The following is a 19353-nucleotide window of genomic DNA, read 5'->3' on the forward strand; positions in this document are numbered from 1 at the left end:
GGCTTTACTCAGGTGGAAGGAATTGATTACACTGATGTGTTCTCACCTGTAGTAAAGTATAAAACCATAAGACTGATGTTATCTATGGCTACTCAACAAGATCTGGAGGTAGAGCAGCTAGATGTAAAAACAACATTTCTAAATGGTTATTTGGAAGAAGAGGTCTACATGCATCAACCACCTGGATTTCAGGTGGAACAAGAGGGAAAGGATCTTGTATGCAAACTGAAAAGGTCCTTGTATGGCCTTAAACAATATCCACGGCAATGGAACAAGAGATTCAACAATTATGTCCAGGAAATTGGTTTCACGAGATCAAAATTTGACCACTGGTTGTACTATAAGCATCTTGAGGAATCAACAAGAGTATATTTACTATTGTATGTAGATGATATGCTCATCATGGGCAAAGACAAAACAGTGATAAAGGGAATCAAAGACAAGCTTAAAGAGGGATTTGAAATGAAAGAGCTCAGTCAAGTTTAAAAGATACTTGGGATAGAAGTGATAAGGAATAGAAAAGATGGGATTCTGAATCTTAAACAAGCAAGTTATATTCAGAGGGTACTCCAGAGATTCAACATGCAGGATTCAAAGAGTGTTTCAGTATCTCTAGGAGGACAATTTGTACTTTCAAAAGATCAAAGTCCAAAGACTATCGAGGAGACAAAGGAAATGGAAAAAGTCCCTTATGTTATGGCTCTAGGGTGTTTAGTGTACATCATGGTCAGTACTAGACCAGACATAGCACATGCTCTAAGCATTCTTAGCAGGTTTATGTCCAACCCCAGATTAGAGCATTGGAATGCTCTTAAGTGGCTACTTAGATATCTAAATGGAACTACTGAGAAAGGACTGAGATACAGACAGATGGATCAGAAAGTTACACTTGAAGGTTTTGTAGATGCATACTATGCAGCAAGTAAGGATACAAGGAGGTCAACTACTTCATATGTATTCACAACAAATGGAGATTGCATATGTTGGAAGTCTCAACTACAGTCAATGGTGTCACTATCAACAACTGACGCTGAGTTCATGGCCACCACCGAAGCATTCAAAAAGGCAATATGGTTACAAGGAATCTTAAAGGAGCTGAAATATCTCAAAGGCAAAGCTACTGTGTACTCAGATAGTCAATCATCGATTCATCTATGCAAGAACCCGATTTACCATGAGAAAACCAAGCACATCGATATTAGACTATTCTGGATTAGAGAGAAGATTGAAGAGGAAGTAGTTGAGCTGGAAAAGGTGAAGACAGAAGAAAATCCTGCTGACATTGGTACTAAGGTGCTATCTATAGGCAAATTTAGGCATTGCTTGGATTTGCTTAACCTTAGTAACTAAGTAAGGATTTTATGGTCTACTATTGGAGTCAAAGACAACTTTGCTGAAGCTAGGATTTGAAGAAAAGAGGTGGAATTTGTGGAGATCTTTCCTAAAATTCCTAACTAACCTAACTGTATTAGCTGTCAACTAATCTTGGCAGCCTATATATATGTTGTTGTCTTTCATTTTAGGGTGTGAAAAAGTGAGTGGAAATAGTGTGAAAGAAAGAGGAGAGAAGTCGTATTGAGAGAAAGAGAGAATACAGAGAAAGAGAATTTGAGCGTGTGTATTGTGAGGACTGAGAGAAAAACACAACTGTTAGAAAGTGTTTGAGATTAGAACCTTAGAGAGAGAAAGGTTCTTGGGAGTCCTGAAGTGCTTGTTCTCAACTGTAATTGTATTAAGAGATTGCATCGATTGATGATGATGATAATGGATCAAAAAGGATGTAGGCTAGATTGATCTGGTTCGAACCTATATAAAATTTCTGGGTGTTCTTCCTTTATTTTTCTGCATTTAACTTTTGATTACTAGCCTTTCATTAAAACTAATCTAATATATTAGTTATTGCAATTGTTTTATGTCATTGCTGATTAAATTCTAAGAATCTTGATCACAGAAAACATAAGAGTTTTCCTACAATAGGTTAGCCGATTGCTCTTTTCTCTGTTTTATTATTTAACAAATTGTATAAAAAATATCCCTCATTGTATTTGTACAGAACACTATAATTTTTTTTTTACTTTTATTTGTATAGATTAATCAATTATGTTTTGTGGGAGTAGTTTCTCCAAATCCCAACTAATTCTGTTAATGGGTTGTTTGGTTCTCAACTATCATAAAAACCTCATTAACTTAAGGGTTATTTCTTTCCTTGGTCAATAAAAGGACAACTTGGATTCACTTGTTAGTAGACAGAGAAAGTTTAGTTGAAACAGCAGAAACACCAGATTAGAGAGAGATCATCAAGATTGAGTATTGAGAAAGGTTGTGAGAGTTGGGTTTGGGGAATTGTATTGAGAAGCACAATTGTTGGGAAAGTGCTTGCTCAGGGATTGAGAGGAAAATACCTGTGTGATTGAGTGTTTAGAGAGTTTGATCCAAGATTGTTCCAAGAAGCTCTATTGAAGTCTTGTACTCATTTCATTCATTGAATAAAGAAGAGACAATGGTTCCTAAAACTGAATTAGGTTCACGATCACATTGATCTTGTTCTGAACCAGTATATATACTTGTGTTGATTTATGCTTTCATATTTTTTGTTTTCTAATTGTTTGATAATTAGTCTTATTGATTTGTGTTCTTAGATTCATCTCTGGTTTACCGAGATTCATCTGAGGTTTTTGAACTGGGAAATTTATCCTCATTTCCAACATGTTTAAATTACTATTTCTTTTATTAATTATTTGTAGCACATCGAAATTTTACTTAGTTAGATAGTAGTAGTTTATGCTGTAGTATTTTAGTTTTCGTGGTTATTGGTTCAAGTCGGAAATTATTTGAAAACTCATAGAGATAGTTATGAATTTTAAAAAGTTTAGAAATATTAATTTTATCATAAGGTTTAATTATTGAAGCTGATCCTAGAAATATTATTTATTATAACTTAAGGTTTAGATATAATAATTAAGTATGTGACATTTGTAACATGTATGTTTATTAATGATTTTAGATGAATAAAATAATAAATGATAAACCTAGGAAGTATAGAACCTTCCCTCAGCTCTTAGGATCTCGTATTACTTAGTAAAAGTGGTTTAAACAACTTTAAGTGTGCTTAACATGTGCAAAAACATGATTTAATATATCAGCGTAAGCAGATATATCGCTACTATAGGGGTCGATATATCATCTATGTTGATATGGAAAACACGTCGAATTCGCACGAACGAAACCACGGAGCCTCGAGAATATGGGGCAAGCCACCTGCATGTTTTGGAATTCCATAGAATCCGAAGCTAGAAACAGCTCTCAACAACTTGGACTTGCTTTTGAACGATTTTGACCAAGTTCTGGGCATCTGTTGAGCAGAAAATTCAATTTTTATTCATTTTAAAGAGAGTTAATTTCACTCCTTGAACTCTATAAATAGAACCCTTCACTCATCCATTTGCATAATCTTTTAAACACTTCTTAGAGCCTCCAAGCTGCTAATTTCATTCTAGAGAGAAACACTAGGGTTTTGGGGTTAAAAGCTTTCAAATCTAAGTTTTTCTAAACACTTGGGAAGTAAGCTAGAGTGTGATTTCGGTATTGAGGTATATATCGATGCTCTAAGCTATCTAAGGTACTCTTAATCCTCGGGTTTAGTTCATTACAGTTCCTCTTATTCTAATCTTTTATTTCAAATCCTAACTCGTTGTAATGGATTTTGGTAGGTGCTTGATTTCTTTGAAACTTAAGGTTTTTGGTAAGTTTTTATCTTAATGGTTTAGATCTTCTTTTCATCTTATTTTCTTTAGGAAACTTATGGTTTTACTATTTGGTTTTAGGAGTTTCCAATCCCGCACTTGTCTCCAATACCCCGATTTTTGGTAAGGAAAATAAGTTAGATTTATGTGCTATGTGCTTTGTGTATGTTTGTTTTTATGTCTTTTAGTCGCTTGAGAAATATGGTTGCTTAGATAACAAATCCCGATATTTTTATTATTATCGTAGATTATAGTTGTTTCTAAACATACCTTTAAATAATAGCAAGATGACTATAGCGTTTTCTATCACATAGTACGGTAATGAGTTAATGACCATTAATATTGTAGTCCATTTATATGTTTTATGTTATGCTTTAGCAATTTTTCCTTACTGGGCATTATACTCATTCTTTTTTATTGAGATTGTGCAGGTAAATGAACATGGAAGGCGATACAGATCCTAGATGGCTTTGGCATGTGTATTGGGAGAGGACTAAAGGAATTGACCGTTGGGATCAATCAAGGATGACATTGACAATTGAGTCTTTTAATTATGTATTTATGATTTCAGCATTTAGTATTTGAATATTTGAAAATAAATGTTTAATTTTCTTTATGATTTTACGTATAAACAATGGGATCCCGTATTTTGGATTTTCTATAATAAAGTTTTATTGTTTTATTTATTTATCCAAAAGATAGTATTTATGTCTTGGTAGTTTTAAAGGTCCGAGGTTTTTAAGTTAGTCGGGTCTTTACATTATTTATTTTGTTATTTATCGTATTTTGTTTATCCAAACATATATATAATAAGTAATGATGTGACATTTCTTTTCAAACCGCGAGTCCCAGATTCGATAAATGTAATTGATTATACTAAACTGGCACATCAATGCGTGCGATGTTTAAGTGTATATTTTGGGTGCACATATCATTAAAGCACTCCCAATGGAGGATGTAAAATGTCTAATTCTTTACAATATAGAGAAACAATTGTTAAATAGTCTTCCAATGAGTGATGTAAAGTTATATTTTTTACCTAAATGAATAGTATTTCTCTATATGTAGTGAAACACTATTCATCAAGCTATAAATATTTTATTATTTTTTTTATAAACTTTTGAATATATATGAGTGTGATACTATTATATTTATTTATTTTATTTCTTAAAATGAATAAAATATTTTTAAAAAATATAATATTTAAATGATGTAGAGAAAAAAATAGAGAAGCTGATGTATGGTATAATATAAAAGTTTGAAGTAAATCATAAAAAAAAGATGTTTTGGTGGTGTATTTTGTAATACACTTTCTCTATAATATTTAGCTAAAACTCACAAAAACATCTTCCATCAGCTCCTTTATATATATATATATATAATAGGTATGTACAAACTCCAATTAATAAATATCCACATTTACATATCATTTATATAATATTTTAATATTATTATTTTTCTTCATAAGCTTTCTCTCTCTCATTTAGTATATATATTTATTATTTATTTATTTTTCAATTATTTCATTTTACTTTAATTAATAAAATATGTTTAAAGATATAATATTTAAATAATGTAGAGAAATATATAGAGAAGTTGATGTATGGTATAATGTAAAACTTAGAGGTAAAATAGAAAAATGTGTGTTTTGGGGATGTATTTTAAATGATGGAGTAGAGCATCCATTGAGAGCGCTCTTAGTCATATGTAATAGTGAAATAAGACATAAAAATACATATTTTTTTTATTTTAATGAAAAATTACTTATTTTAGTTGTTCTAGTCATTAATTAAATAATATATATTTATGTATAATTTTTTATTTGCTTTAAATTTTTTAAATTAAATAATTAAAATAAACTTTTTAAATTCATAATTTTAATTAAAATTTATAGGTATTTTTATCAAAAGAAAATTAGAAAAATAAAATTAGAATGCATCGTATCTTTTTTATGTTTATATATAAAAAGTGTGTAACTAAATTATTTATGAATAATACATTTGTTACTAATAATACTCATGTGATATTCTAAAAAGTCAAAATTAGTTTTTTCTTTCTTTTTTAAATACTCTAAACTCCATTTTGATCCTTTTTAATTTAACTAAATGATCCTTAGTTTTAAGTACTTAATTAATATTTGATGCACATGAGGACAAGCTTTTCTCATAAAATAAATAAATAAATAAATAAGGACAAGCTTAAAAAGAACTTGGAGAATTATAATACCACATTTGTCATAAAAAAAAAATGGATTATATATTTTTAGATCTTGTGTTTTGTCTTATTACTTGTTTGAACCCTGTGTTTTAACAAATTATTTTTTGGACCCTGTGTTTTGTAAAATAGTTCAAATAGGCTCCTAAACCTGATTTTGATGAACAAAAAATTGAGTATAACAATACATTTTTAGGTAGAATGATTGTATTTTTGTTCTAAGTTGTTAGTTTGATAAATGTGATTTTAGTTTTAAAAACTTTAATCAAAATCGGGTTTAGAGATCTATTTAAACTATTTTAGAAAACACAGGATCCAAAAAGTAATTTGTCAAAACACAAGGTCCAAATAAGTAATGAGATAAAACACAGAATCTAAAAAAATATAAATAATAATAAAAAAAAAGTCTGCAATTAACCCCACCAAAAACACTCTAAAAAACACCTCTCTTTTTGTTGGTTCTCTATTATGATGAGCGTATTGGGCGTAATGCTGTATACTTCAACTGCTTGTTTTGTTAGCTTAGCATACCCGAGATTCATCTTCCATACCTCAACTCAATGTGAATTGGGCCATTGACCATGGTTCTTTGGCCCTGCTTTTGCACTCTTTATGTCTGGGCTTTTAGTTTGGGCCTTGGACTTTGGTTCCTACATCCTCAATTAAGGCACCTTTCGGCCAAGCATTTTTAATATCTTTTTTAGCTTCTATTATTAAAAAAATGGATTTAAAAAAAAAACATGGCTTTTACACTATTAACGTGCAAATATTAGAATTATATATTTTTTTAATTTATATGGAAAAATTCATTAAAAGAAAAAATTAAAATACGGTAAACACAATTAGTAGTCGACTAAAATATAAAAATGTCACATTTTTTATCATAGTTATATTTTCTTTGATTTTGAATGTAATTTTATTTTTATTTTTTTTAATTTTAATTTTTTTAATTATTTTTTCAGTTATTTTTTCTTTCTTTTTTTCCTTACTTATTTTTTCCTTTCTTTTTCTACTAATTTTTTCTTTCATCTTTTTTTTTCTTTCTATTTTTCTATTCTTTTTCTTTTTATTTTTATTCATTTATTTATTTATTTTTTTTCATTTGTATTGTTTTGTTTATTTTTGCTCATATTTTTTCAGTTTTTTTTCCCTTCTATTTTTTCTTTATTTTTGTATATATTATTTTCTCATTCCATTTTTTTTTAATTTTTTCACACATATGAGCTTTGTTTTCTTTCTTTGTTTCTTCTTCCATTTTTTTTCATTTTTTTCATTCATCTTTTTTTTCTTATCATTTTTCCATTATTTTTCTTCTTCTTTTTTTCATTTTTATTTATTCATCTCTTTTTTTTACTTCATCGTTTCTTTTGTTTTTTTTTTATATATTTTTTCTTCATTTTTGTACTTATTCTTTTCTCATTCCATTTTTTTCACACATATATTTTAACATTATATAATTATTTTACTATTTTTTTATTTATTATCTTTAATTATTGTAATTTTTTTTATAGTTTTTTCCACTATGTGTAAAAAAAATTCAAATCAATTTTTTTAGCATTTTTTTGTCGTCGTTGTAGGATGCTACACATACGGACCTACATCGACGTCGTTTTGGCGACGACTTCTTGATCTACAACGACGACAAAAGTCTTCATTGTAGACCTCTTTTCATGTAGCGACGTCTCCCAGAAGTCCTCATTTTCGGACACCCTTCAACGTCTTCCACTGGGAGATGTGGGAGACGTTGAAGTCCCACATCTCCCAGTGGGAAATGTTGAAAGTCCATATGATAACTCCACTTCTGATGTCTTTCACAATGTGAGACATTGTAGACTTTTAATGTCTTAAAACTCTTATTTTGTAGCATTGTAAAATTAAACATATTATAGTTTTACCAATACAAATTAATTGATGAGATAAGGGTTTTTAAATTTATATCCACGTATGCATACCAATAGGGTAAAAAAAGTGTACCCTACCATATAATCCCCCATAAAACTATCCATATTTTTATATGCATCTTTTTTCTTCTCATCATTTTTCTAAACTATCCAATTTTTTTTTATCTTATATACACAATATGAATAAATACTATTAAATTCAAAAAACCTTATCTCATTAATTAATTAGTTTTAGAAAACTATAATATGTTTAATTTTATGTGGTGTATAATAAAAATATGCAAAAAGAAAAAGATTCTCAAAATTTATAATAAGGATTTGATAGAAAGAAAAAATGTTTATTTGTATGAATGATCTCTAAATTTTATTTTGGAAAATTGGTCTCCAATTTTTTTGTTTGTTGCAAATCGATCCCTAAACTAACAAGAAAATAGTAAACTAACAGTGGAAGACTAACGTTGCAAAGAAATTTAAAGTTGGGGAACCAGTTTTCCAAGAAAAAGTTGGAGGACCAACTTGCTAAGATATGTATAGCTCAAGAAGTAAAAGAAGAAGTTCAAACAAACGGAGTGTATCCCTATTTGAACTTCTAAATCGAGCCTTGGGCTTTTGGATTGAGCTTTAGGCCTTTGTTTCTAAATTTCTTAGTCATTGCTATTTTTACCTTGAAAGATTGGTCGTTTTGAAATATAAAAAGCTACAATATGTTGGGATCAAGATGAAGATTGTGTGGAAGTGATAAAGCAGAGGAAGGCGCTTTTGGAAAATACATAGACCAAATCATAGAGTCCATCGTTGTTTAGAAATTAAGGATGGTAAAATGGGGTAGTGGGTTGGGGTGGGTCAGAATTCTGACCCGGTGGGGTGGCATCACTCCGGGGCATTGACCAGGCGCTATTGATTAAAGCGGGTCAGGTACTGACCTGCCTTGTTTACTTTTTTTTTTTTTTACAATCACTAAGTAATGATACATGTAAAGTTCATGCCTCGTATATATTTACATGTAAATTTGATTTATGCCTAGTATTATTTTAATATGATAAATCTCATAATTTGTAAAAAATTCAAAATGAAGTTTTAAAATAAAATTTATAAAAAATCAATTATGTATACAATTTATAAAGATATATGCTAAAAACTTAAAAAATGAAGAAAAAAAAAGTAAGTAAATTTGGTTGGGTATGACCCACCCCGCTTTAAAATACTTATCAAGTTGGGTTAGATCAAGACAAAGTCTTATCGGATCAAGTGGTCTCTTGCGGAGTAGAGCTAACTCGCTCCATTTACATTCCTATTAGAAATTAGAATAGATAAACAAGTCGTCTCTCCTCCTGCGTGAAGAACAAGTTGTACCATGCAAAAGTACCCATTTTACATATAATTAAGTAAACTAACTATTCAGAGGTTAATTAGAAACAAAATATGTATATATATATAAATAAATAATTAAATACTTTTATACTAGGCCAATGAATGCAAATCCTTGAACTAAATGGGACCCGTATCCGTACTATATACGTAATGCACAAAATTAGCACTATATTATATATAAAGTCTACAATGGCTGCTTTGCTCTTGCTATACATAAGGGTCTTGATGAGTTTTGAGACGTTATTTTCCATTGAACATCATTAACTCATCACCTCATTATATGTAGGGATGGCCAAAAATCTGGCAGATCAAATTCGACCCGACCCGTTAGCGATTGAAGCGGGTCAGATCATGACCCAACCTGACCTGATATATATATTTTTAAAATTAAAGATTAAAAAAAAAACCAATTACTATCATTAGTGATCCACAATCTAAATATATATATATATAATAAGACAAAGTATAAGTAAAAAAGATAAATGAGAAAATTGATATTTTGGTTTAAAGTATATTAAATCTTATTTTTATTTTAGTATGCAAGACCATTTATACAAAGTTTTTAGGCAATTAATTTCTATCTAGCATGACAGATTTTTTTTATCCGGTAACATTTAAAAAAATAGCTTCTTTTTCTTTTATTAAAGAAAAAAGAAAGAAAAAAATTTATTGGATCGGGTCTGACCCGACCCTGACCCGCATCAAAAGCCATAACTGGGCAGGAGCTTAATATGTCGGGACAGATCTTTGGCAATATTGCATACTCGGCATAGTACTCTTTGGTTTTCTGAATGCAGAAGATTTTTGTTTGTATAATAGGCAGTTTAAAGTCGTTAATTATCTTCTATGTAAATATTTGTATAAAATTGGAAACCATCTTTTTCCATCTAGAAGATGACGTATTTCCGTGTAAGCCAATTATCTCCGTTTTAAGAATAAAATGTCTAATTAATTGGGATGACTAATTTGGACCAAATTAATAAGTTGATTTTTTTAAAAAAAAAAAAACAATATTTTTCATTTGAGGGCTTCTTAATAACTACATAGAGATCCAATTGACTGAATCCTCTTAATGATCTTATAAGAAAGACTAACTAGCTAGCTAGTAGAACCCATGAAATTCAAAGTTGAAAGGCTTCACCTGCCATAATCCTATTTTAATTCATTATTAACAATAAGAAGCTTCTCTTATCATATAATATATTTGATTAATATAAATCCACAATCAAGATAAAAAATAAAAAATAAAAAGAATGACATATTATAACCAAATATACAACATCATATAAGAAAATTTCAAACAAACATATACTATTATCTTATTCAACAAAACACATATAAATACAACCCTTAACCCTTCTTCCAAATCATTCACCTTTCTCTCGATCCAATTAATTCACCAAAAAAAAAGAAAAGGCAAAATCTCCAATTTTCTTTTCATCTTCATCATAAAAGAAAATTAATTATTAATTAAAAAAAAGCATGAAAGGTGAAGGAAGATCAAGCAAAAAATGCTTAGCCTACGTGGCAGCATTCATTATATTTCAAGGCATAGTGATCGCCGTGTTTGCCCTAACGGTGATGAAAGTGAAGAGCCCGAAAGCCCGTTTCGGCACCATAACGGCGGAGAACTTCAGCTCCGGCAACTCTAACGGCCCATCTTTCGGAATGGACTTAAAAGCTCAATTCGCCGTTAAGAACACCAACTTCGGTCACTTCAAGTACGAAAACAGCACGGTGACGGTACTCTACCAAGGCATGCCGGTCGGTGAGGCGTTCATTCCCAGAGCCAGAGCCAGGGCCCGGTCCACTCGCCGGTTCGATATCACCATTCCCATCAGCTCATCCCGGTTGACCAACACGGCTAACCTCGGAAACGACATCAACAGCGGCGTTTTGACTTTGACTAGCCAAGCTAAGCTTAGTGGTAAGGTGCATCTGATGAAGGTGATCAAGAAGAAGAAATCTGGTGAGATGAGTTGTATCATGTTGGTCAACTTGAAGACCCGGGCTGTCCAGGATTTAAAGTGCAAATGACCAATTAATTAAGCTTATTTATTAATTAGTTATTTTATTGTTTAGATTTATTTAATTTTCCATGAATTTTTCCCATAGTGTTTTGTTTTGGGTTGAATATGTTTCTATTTTTGAGTTTTTGTATAATCTTTGTATTGAAGTTTGGATACATTCTTTTGTGATTATAAATATTATTGAGTTGAGAAAATTTGAATTGGTGGTGATTTTCTTTCTCCTCTCTCTTTATATATATACATACATAAAAAAAAGATATTTAATGATCTTTTACATGTTCTACATCAGTAATTGGTATATTTTTTTAGAAGTGATTGAATCAATTTTAAGGTTGAAGAAAGACAAAAAAATTTGAAAAAAAACCCAAATATGAGAGCAACCCGAACAACACGAGCTTTCAAAAGATTAACTTATTAATAAGTTAAAACAATATTTGGATGAATGAAATTATTTATTTAAGGATATTTATATGTACAAATACTTAATTAGTGCTTACACTAATTAATATATAATTAATTATGTATGTAATGGTTAGGTTAGTTTTTATTCATTGTTTTAAAATTTTAAATGTTTTGTATCATTTATTAGCGAGCCACCAAGGTTTATGTGTAGAATATTGGCATTACTGATTCAAATCACATGTTTAAATTTAGTGTGGTCCAAATATCATGTTTAACAAATTAATAACAGTATACTGGAATTTGAAAACAAAGATTAAAATAATAGTTAAGAAGTTTTAAATTATAACTAATATGCTATAAATTATTGTAAAAGAAAAAAAATGAGTTTTTTCAAAAATATATTTTTTTTTGATGTTTTATTTTTACTTTTTACAGTCCTGATTTTTTTAAAAATACTACTTTTATAGTTTTCAAAAATATAATTTTCAAAGTTTTTTATTTACAAAAATGCAGGATCAACCCACTGCATACTAACACATTAAAAAACAATAACTAGATATCAACACAAGAACAATTATACATAAACTTAAATAATTAAAAAACATATAAAAACAATTATACATAATCCTAATCAACTACAAATAACATAAAAACAGCTGAAAAATAACACGAAAAACGAAAAATAAACAAAATTGTGAAAATGTAAAAAATTCATTAAAATTATTAAATTGAAAAAAACTTTATCACTAAAAAATATATTTTCTAGCAAAATTAAGTGTATTATGTAAATTTATTGGGGAAAAATATATATGCTATAAATTCATGTAAAAAAATATATGCTATAAATTTATATAAATTGAAACTACTATTATATTAATATTAGACATGTGATGCGCCATCCATATGGTATATATAAGCGTGTCTTTAATTAATCTTGTTAGTTTTTTTAATAAATAAAATAATAAAGTATCAAAATGTGATCAGTGCTTCATGTGCACATATGGACTATAATAAATTAATTTGTCTTTATGTATAACACAAATTAGTTAATACAACTTTGGCAAATATAATAAACTAATTTTGTAATACTATGCCACGTACGTCTTTTGTGTGTATATGTATACTACATATTCGAATTTCGGGGTGGGAGGGGTTGAAATGTGAAATCGACGTGGAAAAAGTCAATAAGTCAAAATGTATATATGTTTGTTAATTTATTGGGACCCTGAATATGAACCTATTTAAACATAAACTCAAAAATATCATCCCGAATTTCTTTAATAAAACGTGAAAAACATAAATTAATTAATTAATTAATCAATATGATAAAGATCCACACCATTCATATTTTATATATCCCAAAGTACTAAGCAGATTCCTCCCCTGAAGATTAAAGTTTTTTTTTTATACAAAGATCATTGTTCATTGATAAAAATCAGTAAGTACATCAGTAAATATACAAGGCAGAATAACATTATTGTGCCAAATAAACTTATTATTATGAATCGTAAATGCAAACTTAATTAGTTTATGAGTAGCATTATTACAATAACGCAAAAACAAAATATGCACAAGCTAATTATTTCTTTATACTTTTTCTGCGGTATGAATGTCATCGTACCCCTAGCTAATTATGACTTTTATATATATATGACCAAAATATCTATATAAAAGAAATGTAAATAATCACTACAAAAGAAGTTATCAGTAGTGATTTTGTTAGTTAAACAATAAATATAAGGACTAAAACTAATATTAAATTACCACTAAACAGTATTTTCTAATAAAAATTAATGGTAATTTAGTCACAAATTGTTTAATCAGTACTAAATATATATATAAAGTTTTTTTTTGGCGAATAATATATTTTCACCCTACTGTTAACTAGTTACTTATTGGAGATTTTGACTTAATCAATCCAAAGTTCAATAACCGAAGAAAACACAAAGTTACAACTTTCTCGTTCCACGTAGCTAGTCTTTGAGAATAAATTTTCAAACAAATTAGAAAGTGATCAAAACACACCCATAATTTTCAAGGGTCTTAATTTCACCATTCGAATCATCTCTTTAATTGAGTCTACATTATTATTTTATAACCCCACGCCAATATCGTCCAAAACGCCTACATTGACAAATATCACAGCGACCCCAAAAATATATTTTTCCACACGTACACATTATTTTATTTTAACTTTACAACTTTTACACCCCAAAATGTTCCCCCATTATTAATCTCTATATACAAATACTATTTATACATACGTACAGAAACAACTCCTAAAGAAATATCACCAAAAACATTACTTATCATCATTAATAACATCTCTCTTTATCAAATTATAAGAAAGTGATCAATAGATTAAAAGGTCTCATATCTATTGAAACAAGAATATATATATATACTACGTACGTATACGATCAAAATCATCAAGCCATGTTGGAATCGGAGAGATTTAAGAGATCTCAAAACGCAAAATGCTACGTATACTTCTTGACCTTTATAGTTTTTCAAGTGGCAGTCATTCTCATATTCTCACTAACAGTTATGCGAGTGAGAACTCCAAGCCTGAGGCTGAGATCCGTACACGTCCACAGCCTCAACTACTTCAACGACAACACGACCAATCCCCACTTTGACATGACTCTCGTCGCCGAAATCGCTGTTCGGAACAAGAACTTCGGCCACTTCCGATTCGATAACGCCACCGCCAACGTCACCTACGGCGGTGTTAGGGTTGGAGACGGAGAAATCGTTAAGGGGCGCGCAAGAGCAAGGAGTACTAAGAGAATGAACGTCACCATTGAAGTGATGAGCTCGAATGAGCGATCAGTGCCGCAGAGTATGGCGAAGCTGAGCGGCGATATTCGGTCCGGGAACCTGACCCTGACGAGTGTTGCTGAGTTGAGAGGTAAGGTTACGTTGATGAAGGTGATTAAGAAGAAGAAGACTGCTCACATGAACTGCACCATGACTGTTAACTTGGGCACTAAGTCTGTTCGTGATCTTCGCTGTCAATGATGTCGTTTTTGGTTAATGTTCGTCGTTTTTTGTCATCATTGTAATTCTTTTTTTTTTTTTTTCACATTTTATTTATTTATTTGTTTGTTATACTTACACGTTTTAAGAGGGATTTATCATCATGTTTATTTTTAATCTGTATTAGACTTTATCAAATTTATTAAATATTGGATCTCTAATTTCTTAGTTTTTTTCTTAAAAAAATTACGGAATATTATTAATTGACCACGCTTACCGTTTTCATATAAGGCAATATTAAATTACGTTAACCTCCTTATTGTCAAAAAATTACTGTAACCTCCTAATTTATGTAAAAAAATTAGGAATACTATTAATCGTTGCAATTGTTTTACTTTTAGACGAAAAATAATAAAATTAGTTGACTTTTTTATATAATTATATTAATTTTTTTGTTGGAGATATTCATCATTAGTTTAATTTTTCTTTTAAGTGTAATGAAAAAATAAAAGTAATTTTACTACTAAATGTTAGTCTGTGTGATTGTAATTTTTTTTAGTTCAAAACAAGATGCGAATTACTTAATAAGAAAGATAAAAACGAATTTCTGAGCTCATTATTAATTATTTACCTATGCAACATTATTAATCAATAGCACGCAAATTTTGAATATTTATTTATAAACATTATAAGTAGCAGTAAAAAATGTGAAACTACTCCATTTATACATCATTAATTTGTAATATTTTAGTACCACCAATTAAAAAACTACCTAATTGTTGCCACAAAAAATAATACCTCTTTGTTGTTTTAATTTGACATTTTTATTAAATTATTTCCCCGATCGATGTGCAGAAGATTGGTCATACAATAAAAGAAATTGAGCTGTGATATGCTAATTAAGAGGGTACTTTAGAATACTTGGAGAGAACCAAACGTATTCTTATTTTGGTTTTTGAATTATACACTTTTTTTAATCAGGCACATTTGTTTAATAAATAAATAAATAGATGAAATTCATGATACATGAGGTGGCAATTTACATAATTAATTGTGAGGTGTCAAATCAATACGAGCATAAATTAACTATTTATTTATAGTGAATTAGTGTTATATTTGATATTTTAAGGTGTCCAACACCACATAAGGTGGCACCTTATGGTTGGTTAGCAATATCTTTTATCATTTATTAAATTCAAATGTGTGATATCCGATATTGAATTACAGCAATTGTCATACGCTCCGTCCTTAGTGTTGGGTACCAATTATGCCTCTTACCAATTCTCTTAGTCTAATATATATGTAGCAAACAAAAATAGAAATTTAGTCATGTATATATTGAAATTTGAGAGTATAATACAAAAACATGGCCTCTAATTTATTTGTAGCTTTCTAAATTGGACTTTATGCTCCGTTTTTATACACAAAATAATGACCATTTTTCTACGCCACTCTTTCTCCCTTCTAGATTGTCAATACTTCCACAAGGTCATGATCATGACTTAAATGTTAAATAATATAAGTAATACATTTTTTCATTTGTAATAAAATATAGGCTCGATCCAATCTAATTAATTAACGTGTGAAGTCGATGGTTCTATATATGCATATAAATATCTGTCTATTTATTTTATACCAATCAAATCAAAATAAAATAATTAAATAGAGTAATGTCAAGAACTGACCATCTAGAAGTCCAAATAAAAGTGAAAAAAATAACACATATACGCGTACGTGTTGTGTAATTTCCCTTTCTCTTCCTTTCAACTCATCGTAAGTTAAAATCAAATATATATATACTTGCATTTCTCTTCTTCAATTTCCACAAACCAAGCTTATATCTCATCTTAGAGAAAGAAATTAAGAAAAAACATCAAGAAAAAGCTTGAGATTATTGTAAACTTTTCAACAAAGAAAATTAGAAAAGAGAGAATAATATGGCCGAGAAGATAAACCAACAGGCAGACGGGTACACAAGAAGTGACGAAGAATCGGCCACTTCACAATCCAAAGAGCTGAAACGCAAGAAGAGGATCAAATTGGCAATATATATTGCTATCTTTGCAGTGTTTCAGATAATCGTTATCACTGTTTTTGGAGCTGTTATTATGCGCGCTAAGTCTCCTAAGCTTAGGCTAAGCAACAGTAATATCGAGTTTCAGAGTCTCAACACTTCTGGATCACCATCACCTTCTTTCGACATAAACTTCACCACCCAAGTAAGGGTCAAGAACCCCAACTTTGGGCCCTACAAGTTCGACAACACCACCGCCGTCGCCACCTACGGCGGAACCACCGTAGGACAGTTTACCATTCCCAAAAGCAAGGCCGGGTTCAAGTCTACTAAGAAGATTGATGTGAGTGTGAATTTGAGTTCGTCCCAGTTGACAAACACTGCAGATCTCGGTAGAGAGTTGACCACTACGGGAACGTTGACTCTCAGAACCACCGCGACGATGAACGGAAAAGTTGAACTGATGTGGATCATGAAGAAGAAGAAGTCGGCCAACATGAATTGCACAGTTATTATTGATGTCAATGAGAAGAAGCTCCGATCTTTAGAATGCAATTAAGCTAGCCTGCTTCGATGCTTGATCTGTTTTAATTACTATTCGTATATGCATTTGTTTGGTACATCCTTCATAATTTGTTACTATTCTTTTTACTTTAATCTTGAGGAATAATACAAATTAGTTATTGAATTTATTTTCATGTTATACATATACATAATTAATCGTGTATCATTTAATTATTTCTTTTTTAAGTACTACTATTTACAATATAGATATTTATTTACAAAGTGGTCCCGAGTCCGGGAGCTCCTGTACAAAATATATTACTTTTTAAAATTTTATATAAAAAATAAGAATTTTTTAAAATTTGGGAACTTTTGTGTTATATGTAAACAAATGTCATTTTTCTAATCTTGGCCGATGTATCTATTTATAAATGACTCCTAAAAAACAATTCATTTTATCTAGTCATATTGGATGCGTTTTGTAAAAATTTTCTTTTTTGTTTTTCTAAACATAAAAAATAGAAATACCTTTTTTATTTTTGTTATTTTTTTTTCAAAAAAAAAATTATGTTCAGTAACTGTTTTATTTTTTTTTTAAAAAAACAAAAAACTTGTTTGATAACACATGTTTTTTGCTTTTAAAAGTAAAAAAAAAATCTACATAATCAAATCATTTACAATGAATACTATTAGTATGTATAAATTTGATTAAAAAGTAGATAAATATTCCACTATATAACAGAGTAATTATATTCATATTCATAGTAATATATATATATATATAATAGCTAAATCAAAAATAAAATAAAAATCTTGAAGCCAGCCCCTCCTCGATAGTATTTGATCATGTTGAAAATATGTTACACTTTATGTCCACTAGCAAGTTAGCTACTCATGCTCTTCTCATGCTCTCATAGTATGAATCTCATCAAACAAGTGAAATGGTCTCCATTGATGCCATCATAGACCAAGTTCTCCTGAAATTGGTATGTAGGCTCAACATTGCTGCAACTTGATAAAACGTCTGTAAATTAACATTACAAACCTAGCTATGTGAAAAGAAAATGTTAATGAGGTGAGCATATGATGATGCCACACGTTCTCTCATCGGGCTGCACATTGTTGTTCTGCATTTCCAAAATCGTATAATAATTTTGCATTCCAGAAACTACCATCTTATGAATAACATTCCAAGCCTCCTCCATGTTCTTCGCATGGCACCATGCTGTGACTCAAGAAGAGCATTTAAAGTTGCATGAAAGAATACTTGATTAGGCTTCATTCCATTTTTGTCCACATGTAAAATGATTTCGGGAATCAATAACCATATAGACAAAATTCGGTCAAGCTAAGCTTGATCTCACATCCAACTTCAATATTTTTATTTTATCAATCAAGCAAAGCTTGACACGCAAAAAAGAAATAGGCTGATAGAGAAGATTGTTGTAACTTCAACCTAAAGTTAAGAACCAAACTGAAGCTCATAATAATAATAATAACTTAAAAAGAAAGTTGTTTCATTTGCATGAATTTTAATGCAATAAAATTGACATTTAAATGAAAAATGAAAGTCATGATTTAAACTTGATTTATAATTTGAACATTGATTTAAACTTATTTATTAATTTAGATACCAATTTATCTTAATTAATAAATCTGCCATAATTTCTCTTTTCTTCTCAAAATTACACAACTCTGTGAAACTATCTAAAATTGACCTGGTCAATTTTGATAATTCTAATTGATGATTAAATTAATTAATTGAGACTATCTAGATGATTTTATCTAAGGTACAATGGGGACCATGGGCCTATGAAATCAAGCTCCAATAAGTTATCATAAATCTAACAAATAAATTTACTAACTTATTAATTCCTTGTGACTGCACTATAGACTTGGAATTGCACTCTTGAATTCATAGAACGCTCTATAACAAATATAGATACGCTATTAATTATCCATTGTTACAACCATAATTGTCACTCAATCCTCTATAGACGGTCTACAATGAAATAGGACTAAAATACCGTTTTAGCCCTCATTGTATTTTATCCTTAAAACACTTAGTTCCTTGTAAATGATATTTCAGTAAACTAATTTAATTACTGAAATGAGATCTCTATCATTTAACACTTTGAACCAAACTAAAAGGAAACCATCGTTTCACTTCTTCATCGGAAGCTATAGATGTTCAT

At 29.7% G+C, this 19353-nt stretch overlaps 4 protein-coding genes across 4 annotated transcripts; all 4 read left to right on the top strand.

The window, feature by feature from the left end:
- Window positions 1–582: 582 nt before the first annotated feature.
- Window positions 583–1350, top strand: LOC133780143 (secreted RxLR effector protein 161-like). The gene has a single exon (XM_062220016.1). It carries the CDS (start codon window positions 583–585, stop codon window positions 1348–1350), a length of 768 nt encoding a protein of 255 aa, XP_062076000.1.
- Window positions 1351–10629: 9279 nt separating this feature from the next.
- Window positions 10630–11485, top strand: LOC133834089 (late embryogenesis abundant protein At1g64065-like). Its single transcript, XM_062263593.1, has one exon. The coding sequence runs from the start codon at window positions 10712–10714 to the stop codon at window positions 11264–11266; it is 555 nt and encodes a 184-aa protein (XP_062119577.1). The 5' UTR covers window positions 10630–10711; the 3' UTR covers window positions 11267–11485.
- A 2723-nt stretch (window positions 11486–14208) lies between these two features.
- Window positions 14209–14984, top strand: LOC133834090 (late embryogenesis abundant protein At1g64065-like). Its single transcript, XM_062263594.1, has one exon. It carries the CDS (start codon window positions 14209–14211, stop codon window positions 14680–14682), a length of 474 nt encoding a protein of 157 aa, XP_062119578.1. The 3' UTR covers window positions 14683–14984.
- Window positions 14985–16577: 1593 nt separating this feature from the next.
- LOC133780144 (uncharacterized) lies at window positions 16578–17213 on the top strand. The gene has a single exon (XM_062220017.1). The coding sequence runs from the start codon at window positions 16578–16580 to the stop codon at window positions 17211–17213; it is 636 nt and encodes a 211-aa protein (XP_062076001.1).
- Window positions 17214–19353: the final 2140 nt, after the last annotated feature.

Source organism: Humulus lupulus, chromosome 5, assembly GCF_963169125.1.
Source record: "Humulus lupulus chromosome 5, drHumLupu1.1, whole genome shotgun sequence".
Classification (NCBI taxonomy): Eukaryota; Viridiplantae; Streptophyta; class Magnoliopsida; order Rosales; family Cannabaceae; genus Humulus; species Humulus lupulus.

Bases quoted from the DNA above. Each gene is read 5' to 3' on its own strand.
- LOC133780143 (XM_062220016.1), top strand. From the start codon at position 583: ATGCAGGATTCAAAGAGTGTTTCAGTATCTCTAGGAGGACAATTTGTA.
- LOC133834089 (XM_062263593.1), top strand. From the start codon at position 10,712: ATGAAAGGTGAAGGAAGATCAAGCAAAAAATGCTTAGCCTACGTGGCA.
- LOC133834090 (XM_062263594.1), top strand. From the start codon at position 14,209: ATGCGAGTGAGAACTCCAAGCCTGAGGCTGAGATCCGTACACGTCCAC.
- LOC133780144 (XM_062220017.1), top strand. From the start codon at position 16,578: ATGGCCGAGAAGATAAACCAACAGGCAGACGGGTACACAAGAAGTGAC.